A 20,088-nucleotide genomic window follows, 5' to 3' on the forward strand; every position below is an offset into this window, starting at 1 on the left:
CTGACAGAGATGCTTTAGAGATCTCCATGCATTGTGAGCTTCGAACCGATTTAATAAAGCAGGACGGACAGGCTTGGCCGTTCCAGCGGATGCGTGAAACGCCTAATACTCTTTATTTATATCGAGCGTGCGGTTCGAGTAGATCGCCGGGACGTCAATGTTCGACAGACAGGCAATGCCGATGAGCGCTGTGACGGCGATGAGGAAGATAACGATGAATTGGGAGAGCATGGACTGCAGGAACGAAATCCGAAAAGAGACAGAACGAATCTCTACTTATATACATATGAGGAGGCGATTACGTGAGCGGAGTGAGTCGCTGGACATACCACATGCTCCCGAGACAGGAGTACCCGCCAGTGATGCACTAGCATGTGTTTGCCTCCGGTGCTAAATCTTCTAGATCCCCTGCTGGAAGGCAGAGCAAAGAAGCTTCCATAGATATGCATATTGAACACATGCATGGACTTCTAATGGGAGGAATACAGGCCGGTTGGCACGCAGCGACTTACGGCGGTGACATATTTGAAAGTCGGTTGTTCTCCCTCCTCAGGCAGGACTTGCGCATGCCCCTCCATAATCTTTACAGAGAGTGAAAAGCAGGCGAGAATCACAAGAAGACCGAGGCCGCAGACTCGCTGCCTCCGCGAAGAGGCGGCGTCACAGGTGCGCCGGCCCTGAGTTACGGGCGCGGAAGAAACGCGAGCAGACATCTTGGAGAGAGAGACCTGCAGACAGGATCGGGAGAATCCAACGAACAGACCGGCTCGCGGAGAAACCTCGCAAAAGGAGGGACAACAGAACGCGCACAGAAGGGACGAAGGAGGACAGAACATATAGAAGGAGCAGGAAGTGGAGATTCAAAACGGGAGAGAAGGAAGTGGAAGAACAGAGAAACGATGAAGTTCGGAGGAGCCCTTGTGTTGCGACGACCTAGAGGCGAGTGTGGAGGCTTGCTGCGTTCAGGGCAGCAAGGGAGACAGCGAAGGGAACTAAAGAGCGGCGTACAAATACAAAGAGAGCGTTTGAAAAATGGTGACAGGCACGACAAGTGACTAAAGCGGCCAAGAAAACGAAATAGCTGCCGCACAGAAAGCTCGCAGGAGTGAAAAGGGGGCTGCGCCTGAGCACTAGGAGGAGAAACGCGATGGAAGAAAAGACGCGGAAAAAGAGGGATGCATCGACGACGGCGAAGGCTCCTTGCAGCAACGCGAAGAGATACTTCGATTGCAACAGGAAAGCCGAGGGCTGGCAAAAGACGTCCTGCTTGGCTTCCTCTTTCAGTCCGCTGATGAGAAACAATTTCTCCACAGCTCCAGCGATCCCAATTTTGTGTACGTTCACTCGCCTTAAAAGGCGCTTATATCGCCTTTCACCTAAATAGCTACGCTTCAGCGTAAAGCGGAGAGAGCGTAAAGCACGTACTGTTGGAAACGAAGATAATAAAAGTGCTGAGTTGACGGCTTTAATGAAGGTTCAAACGAACGACACCTCGGCAAATAGCGACAGCCACACGCTGCTCGAATGCCGCTCTCTCTGGGACAAACTCGATGACTAGTGAACCTTGATTTTCGCTATCCACTTTTTCTGCATTTTTCGCGGCAGGCGTAAGTCCTTCAGCATGCAGAGCGCTGCATCGCGCGCCCCCCGTGTGTTACTTTGAGGACAGGCTCCGCTTTTTCGGAGACTCGCAGGCCAGTTGTCTCGCACTTGTAACCCTCAGAACGCGATTTTTCAACTTTTCGGCTATACAGTCTCTCTCTCACCATCTTCGCGCTCTGCTCCATTTATCTCTTTGTTAGGGCGTGCTTCTCTTTTGCATTGCGCCCGCTGCTTACACCTTGACGTCCAAACGTTAGGCAGGTGCAGGCTTATATTCGGGGATCGCCAGGCGTGTGTGCCGGCCCTGTCCTCCCGCGTGTCGATGCTGCCGAGGCAGATGAGGGGAACAACTGGTACACAGCAGAGCAGCAAATTGCTCTATGGGTTCTGGCGAGAGTAAACCTGATCAAAAGTACTAGAGGAGGACAGGCAACAGAAAAAGAACTGGGTACGACACGTGTGCGTCTTGGTCAAATGCGCCGGTAGCGAGGGAGCTGGAGGTACACTCAAGCATCGAGGGAGGAGACAACGGAGAAGCAGCCAACGACGAAGGACGTGACAAGACGAGCCCATCACTGAACGGAAGAATCCTGCATGAGATTGGAACGGGAAGACTGGAGTAAAGCCCTAAAGTTTGAGAGCTTGCTTCGAGCAGGAGAGAGAGAGGGAGCCTTTGCCTTGAACAGGCGCCGAAGGACGGGGCTCGCTGTTGGCTGGCAAGACGAAGACAAGCTGAGACGACGCACCGCTCCATGCGGCTTTTTCTCCCGACTACTATCTTTCTTCTTTAAGCTGAATCCTGGCTTCGAGAGAAGGACTCTTCTTTGCGGGGGCTCGTCCTGCTCGCTCTCTTCCCTTCTTCCTTCCTTCCTCCTGTTCTGCCTCTCCTCGCGCCTCCTTGCGTAGTTGCTGTGCGTAGTTGCCCTACTTAGTTGTCCCCTGCCTCGCGGTCCTAAATTTTCTTCTTCCCTGTTTTTCCGTTTGCGACTTCACTCTCTCTTTTCTTCTCAAGATCTGGTATAGCCTGACTCGCACGCTCGTGTCGGTTTTTTGCTGCAGCGACTCTCCCCTAAGATTCGTTCAGAGTTGAGTCGCCTTCACTTGATGCGCCAGTTTTTTGGGGGCCTCGTAGGCTGCCCCTCTGCGTCGCCATATCCCGTTTCGCGCGCCTCACACACCCGGATGAGCGACAGAGGGAGGACAGGCAGAGGGAGGTGAGAGGCGCGAAAGCAGCAGGGAAGGCAAGCGCCTCCAAAGGAAGTTACATACCCTGCCAGGCGCACAGCAGGCCCGCGCTGTGACCTCCTCGACTCTCGTCCTCGTCTTCTGTCTTGCGGAAGCCCCGGAGAAGCCCGTTTTTCCCCTCTGGCAGGGTTCCCCTCGCGTCTCGTTCTCTGTTTTCGATTCCCTTCTCCGTCAGGGACTTCCTCTTCTCCCTCGGGGTGGCGCTCCGCGGCCCCCGCGACTATGCTTCGCGGTTTCTGAGGTTGCCGACTCGCGAGGTTCACAATGGGATGCACGCAGTCCGCGGCGAAGCGCGTGCGGGAGACGCGCGCGTCGCAGGAGGGCAGCGGCTCCGCACCGACGGCTGAGGTGCCCGCCCCGTACTGCCGGCCCTTCTCGCCGGAAGACTTCTACATGGGGGAAGAATTCTTCCTCACTGAGGAGAGCATCGGGTCCTCCGTTCTCGATAGACAACTGTGCATCGTAGGCCGCTGTGTGAACGTGAGCGACGGCGACTCCATTCGCGTCAGGTAAGGCCGCGTGCGGCGGGGAGGTCGCTGCTTCCGCAGGTCTCAAAGGTCCGTTTACCGGCTCCAAGTTCTCTTGTGCTTTTCGCGATGATCGTGTGAAGCGCATTGCCGAAGCCTAGACTGGAAGTTGCACAACAGGGCTGCACTGCGTAAAGACTGTCGTGTTAAGGTTGTATCGCGAAGACTCACGGGGATAGAGGAAACGCGAAGCTGCGGAGTAGGTGTATATGCGGACACCGCCCCCGCCCTCCCACATGTGCTCCTCACGTGTGCCGTGGATATGTTCAAGGCTATCGCATGAGGTATTCTGAAAGGCTGAGCTCGCTTGCTTGAGCTCGCTTGGAGGCCGTGCCCGCGCAGCTGCCGTAGGTACAGCACGAGCTGCCTTTGGGGGCGTCTGCCGTGTTGCCTCGCTTCGCTGTTGACGCGACTCCCATTGGCGTGCCTGGTGCGGCGGCCTGTGTGTGTGGTGCGATTTAGACACATTCCAAACGGCCAGCTTCTGTATCCGCTGCGGCAGCCACGGAAGCCCGGGGAGAAGCGCGGGCCGGAGAGGACCACGCCTGGCGACGACGAGGACGCGAGCAAGCGGTGGAAGGGGAAGCTTACAGAAAACACGATTCGCATCCGCCTCTATGCGATTGACGCCCCAGAGACCGCCAAGTTCGGCAATCCTGGGCAACCGTTTGCGCAGGTGAGAAGCAGCGGCGACGACTCGCTAGGCGTGGGCACCTCGTCTCGGGGTGCGTACTCTTTACAAGCATGGCAGGCTACGAAGTGTGGCGATGTATATCTAGGGCCATGGGGGGTGAATGCAGGATCCACGATTCAGACGCGGGGAATCTACGTGTGGCGGTGTCTTCTTTGTTTCCTAATTTCACTCCACGTGTTCCCTAGCCCCGCCGAGTGCCGTCCGCCGCGCGGAACTGCCGCGGTGGCTGGCGTCTGTCTCTCCAGCGTGGCGTTTTCGCCGTGTAAATGTTTTGCTCTCCCTTCTCGCGTGCTTTTGCGCTGGCAGGAGGCGAAGGACTTTGTGACTGAGCGCCTCCTCGGGAAGATTGTGTACGTTAAATGCCTGGCGAAGGACCAATACGGGCGTCTCCTCGCGCGCGTTTTGATTCCGCGACCCGACGACGCGCCTGCACCGCCCTGTTCGGCGACTGCGGACGACGAGGGGAAGGCCGCCGACCCCGCGGAGAGCGACTTCGTCGTGTGTGCGTGCTTCCTAAAGCTGTATGGGAGCTCGAAGATAAAGGGCGCCAAGAAAGACAAAGACACGCCACCCGAAGTCCCCGGGGCCCCCTCCTGGTGGTGTGATGACGTCTGCGAGGAGCTGCTCATGCAGGGCCTTGCCTGCTTGTACAGGTACAGGCAACAGTCGATATGTACCCGACGACCGGAAACCGACTGGGCCTAGATTGAGTTATAGAGAGAGAGACGCGAGACGCACGCTCACCCGGAGTAGTAGGGACGACATGGACAAAACGCCTGACCTACGCAGTGCACAGGCATTTCATTTGAAGGTCAGAGGCAACGTTGACGAATCGTGTTATCCTGCTGTCACACCCGCGGCCACAGACTACGTGAAGCCCGTTATTCTGCCCAGGCTTGTTGAATATCTCGCCTCTTTCTCTAAATAAATATGTATATATCCATATATCGTTGCACGCACTGGAGTAGTTTCCTTCCTGCTGTCGCCTTTTTTCCACGCGCGTGAGAGGCTTCTTTGCCGGTGGATGTTTGGTACAGAGGCGGCGGCGCGACGTACTGCGACCAGCAGCCGTTACTGGTGAATTTGGAGGCGGCGGCAAAAGAGAATCACGTCGGGCTCTGGGGCTTGTCGCAGCAGGAGCTGCAGCTTCCCGGCGAGTACAAGAAGGCCACGAGGGCGGGAAGGAGCTCGCCCAGCCCGCGGGCCGGCGGCGCCTCGTCAGTCTCCCCGTCAGGGTCTCCGGTGGCGAGCCCCGACCGCGGACGCGGCAGGAGATCCAGGAGCCCGAGCCCTGCCCGGGGCTCGGGCTCCTTAATCGCCCGGGGGTCGCCATCGCGCGGCAGGGGCGGCCGGGGACGAGGCGGAGGACGCGGACGCAGTCGCGGCTGGAGGGCCGTCGGCGAACAGGCCCAGGAGTTTAGTGCGGAGCAAGGACGCAAGAGCGGTAGGCGAAGAAAGAGAGGGAAGCGAAAGAGACGCGGCTCGGCGGAGTCGCAGGTGCCCGCCTACGAACTGCGCGTGTGCCCTGAGGAGCTTGGGCCCGAGGGAACCGAGGGAGAAGGCGAGGCAGTGCCAGCCTCTCCCGGTGACGGAGAGGGGGTCGCGGATGAACTCGACCGTAACGTGTACTTGGCGGAGAGCGAAGCTGCTGATGGCGAATGGCAAGGGGAAGGGGATGAGACCGGCGAAGTGGCAGAGATTGAAGAAGGCGAGACGCAAAATGAAGCGGAGGGAGTGACCACGTACTATGAGGGCGCTGAGGAAAAGGAGGCCGCGGACGAACACGACGCTGCAGAGACAGAGGGCGACGAGGATTACTGGGGGGACAGCGAGCAGCCTTACAATGAGGACACGTGGAACGATACGCATGCTTGAGCTGTCAGGGGCGATGCGGAAACGGAGGGCGATGTGGAACGCGTATTGAGCTGCATGACGGCATTGATATTCCCGTTCCGGATTTGTGAACGCGCGAGCACCTTTCACCAAACGAAGCCATTGTGTGAGGGCGCGCCTTTGCGTGGGTGTATCATGAAGGCCACTTTATGTACCGGCGTTGGATCTGTCCGAAGGCCGCCTTGGCGAAGAGAACCCGCGCTGCGAGTACAGGGTCATCGTCTTTCTCCGCGCGTCTATAGACGCATCTGTGTCAAGCGAGAGAAGGGTATTTCTGCCGCCGTGACAGGGCGCGCCGGTGCCGCCGCGTAGGAGCTCGGCTTTCCAATTCAAAAACGACAACTCTCACAGCCCCTGGTATCTGGGTTCTCGGGGTCCCGCTGTTTCATGTGCTGGCTGCCCCCCGGGTTTTACCAGAGGCGTGTGCATCTGCCGCGCATCTGTTCGCCCACAAGCACATTCCGCACACATATCTGTGTCTGTGTCGTCGATCTTGTCATACTCAAAGGCTTAAAACTTTTGACGTCTCCCACATGGCGCCTGTGGGCCTTTGACTGTCCCGCTGCGTGCAGGGTGCGGCGCGAAGTGATCGGGGTACCCTTTTCCTCGTGAGCAGACGCCGCTCGTCGTGCCGCTCTACCGCAGTCCACTATCGCCGGCCTTTCGAGCAAGAGAACGGCGCCGCGGCTGCTCTCTGCGTTGCGTGTAAAGGGCCCCATGTACCCCTTCTGCATGCGCCCTCGATGCCCCTCAAGGACCTAGTATGGGATCGTGAGTGTGCATAATGCGAGCGCGTCTCTCCCGCGCTTCTTTCCTTATACTCAGCGGCCTGTCACCAGTTTGCCGATAGAGCAAAGTTCTCAGAGCTTCTGTTTTGTGTCTGCACACGGGCATACGTGTAGACACGAGTCACGGCCTCCGGTTTCGCTTTCGCCCCCAGGCAGTTAGCATGATATCAAGTTCCCGGCTTTGGGTTTGATGGTTTAGCGGTACAGATGGTAGCGGGAACAGGGTGGAAAGGAGAGACATTATCGCAGTTCTCGTTTCCAGCTAGATCGGTAAAGTAAGCCTGAGAGGTGAAGTCGCTCCTACGGAAAATTTGACGCGCCGAGCCTATAAGCAGAAGCTGGCGGGTCGCCACAGCATCTGCGGCTTGTTCCTCGAATTACCCCTTGCCTCCCGACGGATGCTGTCGGTTTTTTCTGAGGGACAACAGTTTCATCGTTTCCCGAGATTACATTGAAAGGGTCATTGACCGGGCGAGCACAGTTTCACCACGGAGGCACGAGAAGGAAAGTGTTTGAGCTTTTGTAGTTTGTGTTTTTTAGGTAAATAGGCGTAACACACAATGACGCTAGTTATGCGTTCGTTAGGAAGACATCTGTTTGGTACGTGTTTCGTACGCGGGTAGTACATCTGTCTGGTCGGGATATGACGAGTTTCAGTACTGCCGGCTTCACATGAACGTTGTAGTCAATGGCATGTCTTCATACACAGTCTGGCGAGGATTTTAACTAGTTTGGGAGTCCGTCCATACGCCAGTACTACCTTGTGCTCGTTTTGTTTTTAATCTACCATTTTGTCTCCCGACTGCGGAGACAGTCTTAATGCCTCGCGACTACTAGCGTAATGCACCGCCTTCTCGAACGCCCCGTCAGATGGCATCTTCAGCGCTGTCTCGCCTGTGGCACGCTCTGGGGGTCCCTATATCACAATGGGAGTGAGGCTCTTCGTCGGGTCTCCTTTGCCTTTCGAGCTGTTAGATAAAATAGGGCATCATTCATGAACTCTCAGATAACAGAGACACGAGTCATTACGAGGAGCGTGCAGGATGAAATGACGCGTTTACCGTTCTCTGTGCATGACTCATTGCACTGGCGCCTTGCGCGAGCTTCTCGGCTCGTCCCTGCAAAACCACAGGAGAGGCGATTCCCACTACTGTTGCCATGTTACCGCTGCTAGCTCCAGTTGATCGCTTCATCGGCTTCAACAGGCAGCAAGAATGGAGAGAAGGACTGCTGAACTAGACACGTATACCGAGCTGTTAACAAGAGGGGAGCCGCTCGATGAGAAAATTCACACGACACCACCACTGTCTCGGCTTACGGCTTTTCTATCGACCCTGCGCAATGCGGTAGACTGCCTGTGTAGGCCGCTCCAGCCCTCCGAGGACAGGTGTCACAACAATGCTTTATCGATTGCGCTTGACGTGGACTCTATTGACCCCTTGCCATCAAACAGCGAAGTCGCAATGCCGGTTCGCGGTACATGGCATCACAAAGTGGCTCAGGTAGAGTGCAGTCTGGCTAGGCAAGGCGTATAGCTCCTGCTCTATCCCCGTTTGCGTGTAAAATATCGGTTCCATGCGACTGTTCACGCGAATGCCCCCTGTGGGCACGACGCGCGTTTTTCCTGCAGGCGTTCGCGGGTTGCAAGGCTCTTACCCTCTCGGAGTCGTCACCTCTCATGGTCACTCTTCGGAAGGTTTGTACGTCATTGAGCGGGTGCAGAGGCCTCGCACACCTTCAGGAAGGCGAAATACGGAAACCGAAACGGTTAGCGAGCGGGTGCCACTGAGCTGTAGGTTAGGGCTGTCCACTACCAGCACAGCGGTGAACAAATTCACTAGTTCAGACAAGGATCCCAGGAATGCATCCACCGCTGTAATGGCACGGCCATCACAAAGTGCTGAAACTGCAGCAGACGTTGCGGCCGCCTAGATGAACCGAGGAATCTAGCCATGAGCTCTGCCTAGTAGATATCGCAACGAGGCACAAATGCGTCAAGCGGAAGCAGCGGAAAAATCGTGTCTTTCCTCTGAGATAATGCGCACGGGCAGAGATTGCTCCCTCAGCAAGCATTTTTCGCTGCATGCGGAGCTCAGAATGCCAGAAGATGGAGCGGCAGGGTCAACAGAGCCACTTCGCTCAGGCGCGGAAACGAGTCGTGGAAAGAGTGCACAAACCAGACACACAAAAGCATGCGCCCGCCCGCGCGCTGGGCGCCGTGTGGACATCACCTCCTGTTGTTTATGGCATCTCGGTCTGATTTTTTCTGGAGAACATCGCTTACAGGATTTGAGAAAACTACCTCTGAACATCATTTGGAGGACAGGGAGAGTCTTCCCGCCCCAACGATCTCAATTGAGGCCCTTCCACTGATCCACAAGACACAACGCGACCAGCCAGCGCGGAGGCGCTTTCGCTCTGCGAACCACCTCATGTCGCCTCTTCCTCATCTTCCTCTGCCGTCTTTTTCCTACTTTTTGTCTCGCCTTTTCACTGGCATTCATCCGGCTTACAAATCTAGCACGTTTTGCCTCCGGCGTTGCGCCTTTTCTCGACGGATCTCTCTGCGAGGCCGCGCGTTGTCCTGTGGCGCAAGCCGGAAGCCCCCTCCTCCCCTGTGGTTGGGCCCTCCTGCAGCCTTGTCTTGTTTTTCTGTGCGCTGTAACTCTTTTTTTGTTTTTGCCGCTGCGAAAACTCAACAAACTGGCGTCTTTCAACGCGGCTCCCGCTCTGCGCCCTGCGCGCCTCCCCTCTGGAATTGTCGTCGCTCCCCTCCTATGTCACCGGGCTCCAAGTACAGCTGCTTAGCGCCGGAAGCCCGCCTGCGAGACATTTTTTTCTTCGAGCGCCGTCTCTAGACACCTGGGATTCCGCGCGTTGTCACTCCTCCTGCGGCAGACTCCCTCAGCGGCGACAGCCGAGGATGCTGTCTCCAGCGGCCTGCGGGCGGTCGCTGCGGCCGCAGTGTGACGCCGCTAGGCCAGCGGGCGCGCGCTCTCCGCGGGCGCCTCCACAGATTCGTCTGCATGATTCACTCTCTCCTTCCTCCCCAAACATGTTTGTGCGAGGTACTGCGACTTCTTCGCCTCGTTCCTCCCTCGAGTGCGCGGCCTCGCGGGTCGCGAGCGGCCCGTTGAGTCAGCGCCCACCTCGTCCACGGACCTCCTGCCGGGCGGCACTCGGCTCTCTCCGTCCCTCGCACGCTTGGCTGTTTGTCCTGTTTGTAGTTGTCTGCGCGTCGGCGGGAGACTCAGTGGATAGCGAGCCGCTGGACGACAACGACGACGTGTTTTTTGACGCGCTGTCTGAGCCCTTCACCCCCAACGAGAACGGCGGGTTTCCGCGCACCAGGGAGCAGGCGGAGGCGCTGCAGAAGATCGTGAATAAAAGCCGCCTGGAGGAGGCCGAGGAGCAGCAGCGGCAGCTTCAGCAGGAGTACGTGCGCAACATCGAGCTGCAGCAGGAGCTGGAGCGCCAACAGGACGAGGCGCGCGCAAAGGAAGACCGAGAGGAGCACATGAAGGCGATGGAGCAGGCAGACAACAGCGACCCCGATAAGCTTCGCGAATACCACGCAGCTCTGGGGCGCGCCGTCCTCGACGAGTCGCAGAAAAACCGCATGTTGCTCAAGCAGAAAATGCTCCAGCAGGTCCGCGACGGCCTCCGGGAGCAGGTCGCCGAGGAGAGAAAGCGGCAAAAGGAATTCAAGAGACAGCTCGACATCGAAGGCGTTCAGACACCCGAGCAAGCGGAAGGCGCGCAGGACGAGGCCGCTGCGAGAGTTGATCCCGCCGAAGCGGAAGCTCTCTTCAAGGAGCTCGAGTTGAAGAAGGGCGAAGCGGTCACCGCCGACAGCCGACGCGCCGAACTGCGGAAACAAATGCTGGTGCAGCACTCAGAGAACATCGCCCGCCTGCAGGAAGAACTCGACGAGAGAACAGGAAAGCCAACGGGTGCGTGCCTCCACAATGAACGAATCGGAATTCAGCTCTTTCTCTCTTGGATAAATAAGCCACGCAGCTGATGCTCACTGCCTGGGCGGTGCCCGCTCCGCGAGCTGCTCAGGTGAATTCGCCGACCTCTTGTCTCTGCGCTGTGCTGCAGACTCGGGCGTCACCGGCGAGACAGTGGTCAACGCCGTGGGAAACCAGAAGGAACCGGCGCGCAAAACTGGAATCCTCGGTCGGCTGGTGAGCCTGACATATTTTTGCAGACAACGGCGTACCTAAATTCATTCATACACGGACATTGATATACATATATATACATATGTATACATATGTATAGATCTATATCTATATTTATATATATAAGGAGTCTGCAGGGTGGGTCCTCTCGTGTGTCTGGCCCGTACCGTAGATGCCTAGGTGCCACAAGTGAGTACATTTTCACATCAAATTGTATTTCTATATGCAAATATATCTATAAATCTATATATAGAGACGTAGATGTGTCCGCTCTTGTGCACGCATGAGGAACAGAACACGCTAGTTGTGTTTGCGTCAAACTCTGCGCGAGTGGCGCCTTGACTCCAGTAGGCTCAGTTGCTAGACGTAGTGTATCCTTTTCTGATTTTTCCGACATCTTCTTGTTTGCTCAGTCGAGGTTCTTCGGCTTCGCCTTCCACAAGGTTCGCTCTCTTTTCTCTGCGCCACTCGTGGAAGAGGCTGCGGCGAAAGTGGCGAGTCACGACGAGCTGGCCGTCGGTAAGTTCTGCGTTTTGACGCCTACTCTTCTCTAAACTTTAATCACCCCCCGATCAGATCTGCCGGTTGCCTGTCGCGCGGCTGAATCTGCGGCTCGCCTCTCTTGCATACCGAACATGCAAACGTACGCCCAATGTCATGCAGGCAAAGCGGCGTGCGTCTGCAGACATGCGTCTGAGGGGCGGCTGCCCCCCAACCCTAAACCCGTTGTCTCTGCTACCTTGTTACCGGAGAACAGGACGCGCTGTGCACATGGATCTCTATGTGCATGCATATACAACTGCGAACTTTGAGCTCTTGATTTTTGTTGATTTTCTGTTTCCAGAGTACTTGCGATGCCTGAATGTCGGAGATGCGCGAAGCAACTTCCGAAGCGGAGAGATGTACTGCCGGTCGCTCGCCGTGGACTCCCACAAGAAATACTGCAGCTCCCTCGTCCAGATGGCCATGCAAATTCTTCAAGAGATCCGCCTGTGCCAGAAAACTCGAAGGGGCACGCAGCGCAGAGGTCAGTCACACGAACCCCCGCACTCGTCTATTTCTGTATGTATCCGAATACCCATAACTATCTTTCAATTTATCTATCTACTTATCCATCTATATATTTGTCTATCTCTCTATCGTTCTATCTAGATATACGCATGTGTGTGTATACGTACTAACATCTGCTTTTCTGCACTGTGTGCGAATGGACGCGCGATTTCTTAGAAGACGTTTTCACGATAGGAGAGACATAGGATAAGGTAGCCTGAGTGACTGAACCCAGACCCACAGGAGATACTCTCGAAGCAGGTCACGCGCAGTCCTACACCCTCTGCGCATTTGAAAGTGCCTGGCATCTGCTTGGCGCGTCTCGGCACACGTCTGTCAAAAGGTGTCAACAGACGCCTGTTTTTGGACGCGCGAGGAAGGGCACCACCCGCCAGCTGCTCGCAGAGATGAGAGTTGTTGTAGCAAGTCTTCATCGCGCATCGGTTCCTGCCCTTTCTGTGGTACCTGTGTGTCTTCGCAGCCTGCTTCTTCAAAGTGAAGGCCCCCCTGATGCATCCGACATTCGTGGAGATGAACACCAACCCGAGAGGTAAGCAGAGCGTTACCGCGTCGACGGGCTCTCGTGGCGTTTCCTGCCCTGTCCTTCATCCTCCTGTTCACTGCTGTCCCGCGGCTCTAGTGTCGTGCTTCTAGTTATCATGAGTTGATCCGTTCAGGGTTCCGGTCGTTTTCCTGTCTACGCCAGGCGGCGCGGTATGCGTAGTTTTGGCTACGCAGCGGATGTGACTGGCCGCGATTCATTGCCGTCGTCTGGAGGCCCGTTTTTTTCGACGTCTGCAGAGCGGGGGCCGCGCCGTTCTCTGCCGCTCCCCGGCTCCTGAAGTCTCGCGTTGCTGCTGAGAATGCATCGGAGTTTGCACAGCTTGCGGGCGCGCTCTGAACGTCAGAACGGTCGCTCTGCGTGAGCCGCTCCCCCTTTCTGCAGAGGAGTACATCGAGGGCTTCATGACCCGCGCGCCGGAGTTCCACGTCGTCGAGGACTCAGTGGTGAACCAAATTCGGCTGCACACGAAGAATTTGAACTGGAGAGAAATTCTGCGGCATTCGTTTGACGTCGTGGCCCTGGCGGCCACGAATCGACTCTGGGAGAAGACCTCCCGCTTCCTCGCCGACTTGGACAGCATTCGCATCCTCGAACTCCAAAAAAAATACCTGAAAGAACAACGCGCAGTGGTGAGCAACCCGAACCTCTGAGGCACAGTACATACAAACATACATACGTGCATGCATACATACCCATATACATCTAATATATACATGTGCGTATGCATGGACGTCGGTATGTTCGTGTTCATGAGCGCTCTTTGGAGGCGTCTGTGAGCAGATTATGTTGCGCTGGACAAAGCGAGACATTTAGCCTTTCGCGGGGATTGCGTTGTGGATGTTGTTTCCGTATCGTTTCTGTCTCTCCACAGTCGCGCCCCGCAGATGCAGAGTTGATTCTGCTGTCGGGGTTGACTCCCGCCTGCGGCCCGCTCCGCTTCAGGGGGGCCCCCCGCCGTAGGACCTGACGTGGTTTTGGCTTTTCGCGTTTTTGCTTCTCAGCGTTTCCACACGAAGCAGCACCTGATTTTGGACATGAATCCGCACCCCGACCCGCTATTGATTGGCATTTTACACGAGTTGGTCTACAAGGGGAACGTGTGCCAAAACAAGAGCGACTACCGCACGCGGATTGTCCACGAAGTTGGCGGGAAGCTGGTGGCGACGACGGTGAAGGAGCAGACGCGGCTGGCGTTTCTGCGCTGGATTCAGTCTCTCTACTCGGTGGACGAGTGCATGCACAAGGTGTTTCTGCGTCCCTCGGAGCGCGGCCCGGAGGACGAAGAGGAGAACACAGAGAGTCTGGCGTACCGCTACCTCTCCTCGATTCTCAAGCGCACAGCACGCGAAGAGGGCACGAACGACGAGGCGGAGGACGAGCTCTTCCACTCGGCGCCCAGCTCCATCCGCGTGCAAAACTGCGAGCTCGTGCGCCTGCTCTTTCGCCAGCTCGCGGAGTCCCAGCGGCGCGAAGGCGACGCAGTGGCCTCGCAGAACACCTCCCTAGGCAAGAAAAAGCGTGCGCGCGCCCAGGCCGGAAACGGCGACGCGAACGCCGCAGGGAGCGAAGAGTCCCCGGCGACCGATTCATCCGACGAATCAGAGGCGGAAGAAGGCAGCGCGGCCGCCGCGGAAGGCGGAGAAAGTGCCGGCGACTCCCAAAAGAACCAAAAGGCAGAGGAAGGAGCTGAGAAAGAAATGCCGCTTACCAAGGACGCGCGCGCAGAAAGACGAGCCTTCATCTACTCTCTGAACTCCGTCGTCACCGCCAACGCCACGCTTTGTGCGGCAGTCTGTAAGGGCGACAGACACGGCGAGCAGAGCTCGATGGCGTTACTAGGAAATTCGCGGAACTCGTGCCGTTCCGGCCAGACAGTGAATCGACATTAAATCTCCCGTTCGCGCCCATTCGCTCGCGTGACTGTTTTTTTCTCAGTTGCGGCCAGCCGCCACGCCTAGCTTTTTTGCGCTATGCATGCTTCGCTTGGCTGTAATTATTGTAGCCAGACTCCTGCAGCCTCGAGATGACGCACTTTCGCTCCGCAGATTTTTCTCTGTTTCCGGTCCCCCTTCGTCGCATGTTTGCGCTCGCTCTTTGGCCTAGGGCCTCTTTGCCTGTCGCTTTCACCTTTCGCTGCGGTTCACCCCGATGCCTTTGTTTTCTCTTTTTGTGTGTGTGCAGTACTGAACCAGAATGCGAAGACATTCAAGGCACTGACCTTGCTGGTGCGCTCGCGGACGGCGATGCGTTTGTTGGCGGGGCTGACGTTCAAGGTGGTGGTGCGGCTGTTTAGTCAGAACAACGACTTTGCGGACGTGAACGCGGAGCTGAATCACGCGGAGAAGTACAAGGTGGCGCGGGGGATGCAAGTCGCTACCGGCTGGAAGCTGCTCAAGCGGCGAATCATGCAGGGCATCCTTAGCGTGCACACGCGCGACGTCGCGGCTTCGTCGTACATCGCGAACGTGAGCGCAACCGTGGAGGTGCTCACGGGCGAGCGGAACGTCGGAAACTTTGCCGCGCAGATCCTCCGAGCGGCGCTGCGCAAGCGCAAACTCTTCTGGCGGGAGCGCTTCAAGAAGCTCGGCGCTTTTGAGCCCAAGGAGGACGAGGAGTCGCCCGCAGAGCGAGCGCCCAGCAACCTCGACGACGACATCAGCAGCGCTGTGATTCGAAGAAGCATTCGCAGATCGCGCGGCGTCGCAGCCGTCTTCGGCGGTATCACAGCCTTCCTCACAGGCGCGCTCCTCTTCACCACCATCGGCGCCTGGTCGATTCCTCTCCTCATCACCGTTGGGGTCGTCGCGATCGCCTTCGCCGCCCCCTGGTCCGGCGAGCGTTTGGCTGCGGGCTCGCAGAAGGATGAGTAGCAGCGCCGCCAGGAAACACCCCGCGAGACTCCGCCCTCTCCCCCCCCCCCCCCCGCCCCCCCCCGCCGTGCCCGCCCTTACGGCGGTGGTCACATGTGTCGGTTGCGTGGGCGATCTAGGAGGGAAAAACCGCTCTCCAAGGTAAGGGAGACACGCCGCCCGCGATGAGATGCATGAGTATTCGCGTTGGAGCTGGCGCGGTGGATACGCCACAAGCGAAAATACGTGGAAATCTGTGCACATGCTGTTTTGGCTCGGAGTCGTCAGGCGTTAAGGAACACGGCTCTCTTTGGCACCGTAAGTTTTTGCGGTAGAAACGCTCTACCACAGGTAGACCCGGAGCGAGGAGCTGAGCACAATCGCATGCGCAGGTTTGCGATGGCGACGCCTTGCGACGGCGTGTATTGCGGAGCGGCGATTCGATGGAGGTATTTTTCAACTGTGCCGCAGTGTCACTCTTTTCAAACACTTCCGACAAGGCTCGGGAGGCTTGCTTCCATCTCCTTACGTGTCTTAGTATAGACTCGCCTGGCGGCTGCTCGTCTCGCGTGCGCTAAGTTTTTGATCGAATGTCTGCGTGTGTCATCTTGTTCGTGTACTGTGAAGCGCGAGTCTTGCCTGTCACGCCCTGCCTCTGAAAACTCGAACGCTGAGTCTATCAAGCGCGTTGGATTTGCAGAACGTGGCACGCACTTTTTGTGAGGCGTGCACGCCGGTGCTAGCAGGCACGCTCAAATTGACGCGAATTCTTCGCGACACCGAGCCTCTGAGACGCCTGGAAGTCACAGTGCTCTAGCCGTGGGGGTGATAGAAATGCTTCTCCTGGATATGCGTCTGCTAGACAGAAATTCTGATATCGTGTGAAGGCGAGAGCACTATTCCACACGCAAGAGAAAAACGGAAGCACACAACAAACAACGCCCCTCTAAGGCCCTCCTTCACGAGAAGGCAGCGGTAAAGAAGCACCTTTTTAGGCGGCTCGTCATACCCACACTGAAGGCAAATGCGTGACAAAACTTTTGAGAGGTAGCGAGAGGTAAACGAGCCTGAACATGAAGTAGTAAAGTTCGATAATCTAACGTAGAGCCGGATGACTATGGACGATGAGGAAGAGCTCCACCGCCAGCTCCGGGCCATGTGCGCTTCGGCAGTAGAGCCCCTGTATCTCTCCCCATTATATTAATCCCTATATCTCTACAGGGATTAATTCCAAAACCAACAAAGCCGCAGAGGGGCATTAGAGACGAGTGTCCCGGCTCCGCTTTCCCTCTTCGAAAGCGGCTAGCTCCAGTTCATCTGTCTATCTATATCTATCTATCTATCCATTTGTTTATCTATCTGTGTATCTATATATCGATATACCTATATATTCATCTATCTATCTATCTGAATCTATGTACGTATCTATCTGTTAGCGACTCGGAGGTACCCTCAACCTGGCTCCCAGTGCGTTCTTTGCCACTTCGCAAAGGCCCCTTCTCTGTTTTGTTTCCGGTTTTCTCGACATCCGATTCACTTCTGAGGTGTTTCTCCAGGCGTGACAGATGCCCAAAGAGGACTGTCTTCATACCGGGTGCTCGCGCAAAGACTTCAGCGATCCTTCGCCTCTGAAGCGTGAGAAGGGCGAGAGACAAGTGTCTGCTTTCCTCATGCAGGACGCGCACAGAGTCCTCGGCTTCTTGATCCTCGACGCTCAGCCCTGCATCGCTTCTCAAGCCTCCGCCTCTGCGCAGCGGCTGAGGGTACAAGGCAGCTCCATCTACAGGCCCGCGCCCTTCTGTTCGCTGGTGACCGCGCTCGTGAGAATCTTTAGAACCTTCACGGTCTTCTGACACTTCGATTGGCTCCGCCACCATGCCCGGCCCTCTCCGTTGCGCTCGCGGGTCTACTTCCCAGCGCCCCTCCACGCTGCGCTCACCGTCTTGTTCGCTGTCACACGCCCTTTCGCCGTCTTGCTTGAGTTGCGTGTGAGGTTCGCGTCCTTCGCATGCTTCGCTTTGTGGGCGCTTTTCTACGTTCTCACCGATATTTTTGTCCCCCTTGCGAATGGTTTGCCGGTGCTGCCGCAGCACGAAGCGAAGAACCCGTCTCGCCCGGGGGTTCTTCTCAAGTTGAGTTTCAAATCCGAGCAGAGAAGCAAAGAAGGATGTCCAGAACGCTTCATGCGCCGATGCCCGTTTCTCGCGAAACGGTAAAGTAATCTGAAGGGCACGGCGCGCGTCGAACTCCTCGCCAGCCCCCGCCAACTGGCCTGCGCGAACGCCGAACCCTAGGCGCTCTCCCTGCGATTCATGACCAGCCTTTTCTTTCCTCTGTAAGCATTCGGTTTCGTCTCCTTGTTCAGGTTCGAACTTGAATGCTGCGCTACAGCGTGCGTGTGTATCTAAGCCAGGCTGCAACGCGTTCTCAGATTCTTCTTCTGCGCTCTCGACCATGCCTACCCCGAAGAGCGCCGTGTACATACACCTCGCAACGCCTCTCAGATCGCCGCCGTGGAGCAGGGAGACAGGGGGGATGCCATGGAGGCTGCAGTCGTGCGCGGCGTCTATCGCCGTCTCCAGGAGTTCGCTTGGCGCGCCACGCTTCGCTCCCTGCGGCCTCGCATCCGCGGCCGAAAGCCGCTTTTTCCGCGGCTTCAGCCTTTGCGGAAAAGAGCGACGCAGCGGCACAACCCCGGCGTGGAGCGCCTGAAGATCGCAGCAGCGAGAGAAGTCCCTGCCGCTGACTAAACAAGGCGGCGGGTGCGTGCCCAGGGGGAGAAGAGGATGCCTTTTCTTAGTCTGTCGGAGGTGGCCATGCGGGAAGGCCGGCAGACAGAACAGCCGCACATCTGCAGACGAAGCTGATGATGCAGAAACGCCCTCAGACGAAGGGCAAGCATACGTCCTTTGGTTTCGATAGCTGTGGAAGGAGTGACCCACGGAGCGAGAGCGAGACGCGTGAAGGCGGTGGTTGGGCGGTCGCCGCGCAGGGTCCGCAGAAGACAAACGGGGGGCTGGTTCAGTCGAGGGCCGAGCCTCCTCCAGGTCGACGTAGAAGGCGCTTTGCTTGGAGAAAGCAAGAGTTGCCGTGAGGGGAAAGAAACCTTGAAACACCCGCAAAATCGGCGCCGACCCCCGGGCACCTTCGGCGCTCCCTTCGAGCTGCCGCCCGCGCCGCGGAGAGCCCCTTCGGCCGCACAGAGACAAGCAGGGGAACGGCGAAGAACAGTGCAATGGGAAGCCGTGCGCGCAACAGGAATGGAGCAGGAGACATATGGACGTCGGGTTGTTGAAAAGAATGAAACAGCCATGGGCGCTAGCGAAGAGAGCCTCGATGAGAGGAAGCCAAACAAGCAAAGCACTACAACAAGACACGAAACGAATCCGTGCTGCGTTCTCTTTACAGATCCACCTGCTAAAACAGACACATCATCTACATCTGTATACCTGTATATATACATAGATATCTGTATATATGCATGTGCATACCGGTAGGTGCCGACACAATAAACAAGAGCATCACTCAATGCGTGCATGCACTCCGATTCGTGCGCAGAAACGCTAGGTACATAAAATAAATGTATCGTGGAGACTCACAGCAGCGCTGCAGCGTCGCCTCGACAGAGCAAAAAAAAGTCGCGAGCCGGGTGCAGCAGAAACGTCCTCGCGCTGATGCCGCAGTGGAGAAGGCCGGCCTGCAAACGCCACGCGCGCACCGCAACAAAATCCGAATCACATTCGACACATTCCCCTTTCGGCAAGCCGGGGCTCTCTCAGGCACCTGAGCGCGACCCGGTGAATCCCCGCAGATCGCCGCCTATCTCTCGGCAACAGGCGAGAAACAGCGTGACCGTCGGCGCCCCTGAGCGCACATCCGAGCCTCTACTCATTCAGACAGACCATGGACAGCTAGTTGGTCACACAGATCGCCGACCCGTTCGCTCGGCGGGCGCGGAGGGCCCTCGGAGACTCAAGGGAAGGACCATCCCGCGGCGGCGCGCCTCAGGAGCCACGTGGCAATGGAGGAGAGAGGCGCTGGCTTTTGCAAAGAGATGCACGCCCCAGTTTCAGTGTGAGGCGCGCCAGCCTGGGGCCGTCCCGGGGGCCGCGGCGGCGAGTCGCGAGCCGCACGTACCTGGTGAACCTGGCGGAGGAGGCCGCAGATCTCGAAGGCGAGAAAGAAAATCAGTTCCTCGGGAGGCGCGGAGCCTCTGCAGGCGCGCAGGCGAGGCAGAGCAGCGAGAAGACGGGGAAGCGCCACATCAAAGAGAAAGAGAGCTAGAGAGAGTGACGCAACAGCTGAACCACTCCTGGCGTGTGCATTACGCAGAAATCTCCGCACACACCAAACAGAATGCACATAGAGCGAGGCATCAGAAGCTGCAAACGAAACGGTTATAAGTGGGATACTCAGAAAAGCTGTCAGGTGAGCCAAGCAAGCGTTGTATGTGTTGCGAGCTGAATGTCGTACCTACTGTGCGCTTCACACAATGGGAATAGACACTACGAGGGAACATGGGATCGGTCAAAAGCGGCAGGACATAAGCAAGGACAGCAGCGGCGACGGCAAGTCGATGAGGCCTTGACGCCTTCAGCGTGGGACAGAACAAGAAGAAACACCGGGGTGCTCGCCGTCACGTGGAATCAGCAAAGTTCATTCCACGCATGCGCGAGGGCCCAAAGGAT

General features: G+C 57.0%; 4 protein-coding genes across 4 annotated transcripts; 2 read left to right on the forward strand and 2 right to left on the reverse strand.

Moving 5' to 3' along the window:
• Nucleotides 1-102: 102 nt before the first annotated feature.
• On the reverse strand, nt 103-713 carry BESB_059870 (uncharacterized protein; the record flags this gene model as incomplete). The annotated part of the gene is made up of 2 exons (XM_029364401.1): nt 103-234; nt 513-713. The coding sequence occupies 2 exons, from the start codon at nt 711-713 to the stop codon at nt 103-105; spliced, it is 333 nt and encodes a 110-aa protein (XP_029219109.1).
• Nucleotides 714-3,111: 2,398 nt separating this feature from the next.
• On the forward strand, nt 3,112-5,943 carry BESB_059880 (putative nuclease; the record flags this gene model as incomplete). Its single annotated transcript, XM_029364402.1, has 4 exons — nt 3,112-3,356; nt 3,837-4,050; nt 4,375-4,721; nt 5,106-5,943. 4 exons carry the CDS (start codon nt 3,112-3,114, stop codon nt 5,941-5,943), a joined length of 1,644 nt encoding a protein of 547 aa, XP_029219110.1.
• A 3,861-nt stretch (nt 5,944-9,804) lies between these two features.
• BESB_059890 (uncharacterized protein) lies at nt 9,805-15,421 on the forward strand (the record flags this gene model as incomplete). The annotated part of the gene is made up of 8 exons (XM_029364403.1): nt 9,805-10,702; nt 10,854-10,939; nt 11,350-11,455; nt 11,781-11,963; nt 12,468-12,536; nt 12,933-13,180; nt 13,553-14,345; nt 14,733-15,421. The coding sequence occupies 8 exons, from the start codon at nt 9,805-9,807 to the stop codon at nt 15,419-15,421; spliced, it is 3,072 nt and encodes a 1,023-aa protein (XP_029219111.1).
• Nucleotides 15,422-16,152: 731 nt separating this feature from the next.
• BESB_059900 (uncharacterized protein) lies at nt 16,153-19,919 on the reverse strand (the record flags this gene model as incomplete). Its single annotated transcript, XM_029364404.1, has 5 exons — nt 16,153-16,196; nt 16,992-18,589; nt 19,000-19,097; nt 19,538-19,680; nt 19,874-19,919. 5 exons carry the CDS (start codon nt 19,917-19,919, stop codon nt 16,153-16,155), a joined length of 1,929 nt encoding a protein of 642 aa, XP_029219112.1.
• Between the last annotated feature and the right edge of the window lie 169 nt (nt 19,920-20,088).

The sequence above is a fragment of the Besnoitia besnoiti genome, chromosome V, assembly GCF_002563875.1.
Source record: "Besnoitia besnoiti strain Bb-Ger1 chromosome V, whole genome shotgun sequence".
NCBI classification, from domain to species: domain Eukaryota; phylum Apicomplexa; class Conoidasida; order Eucoccidiorida; family Sarcocystidae; genus Besnoitia; species Besnoitia besnoiti.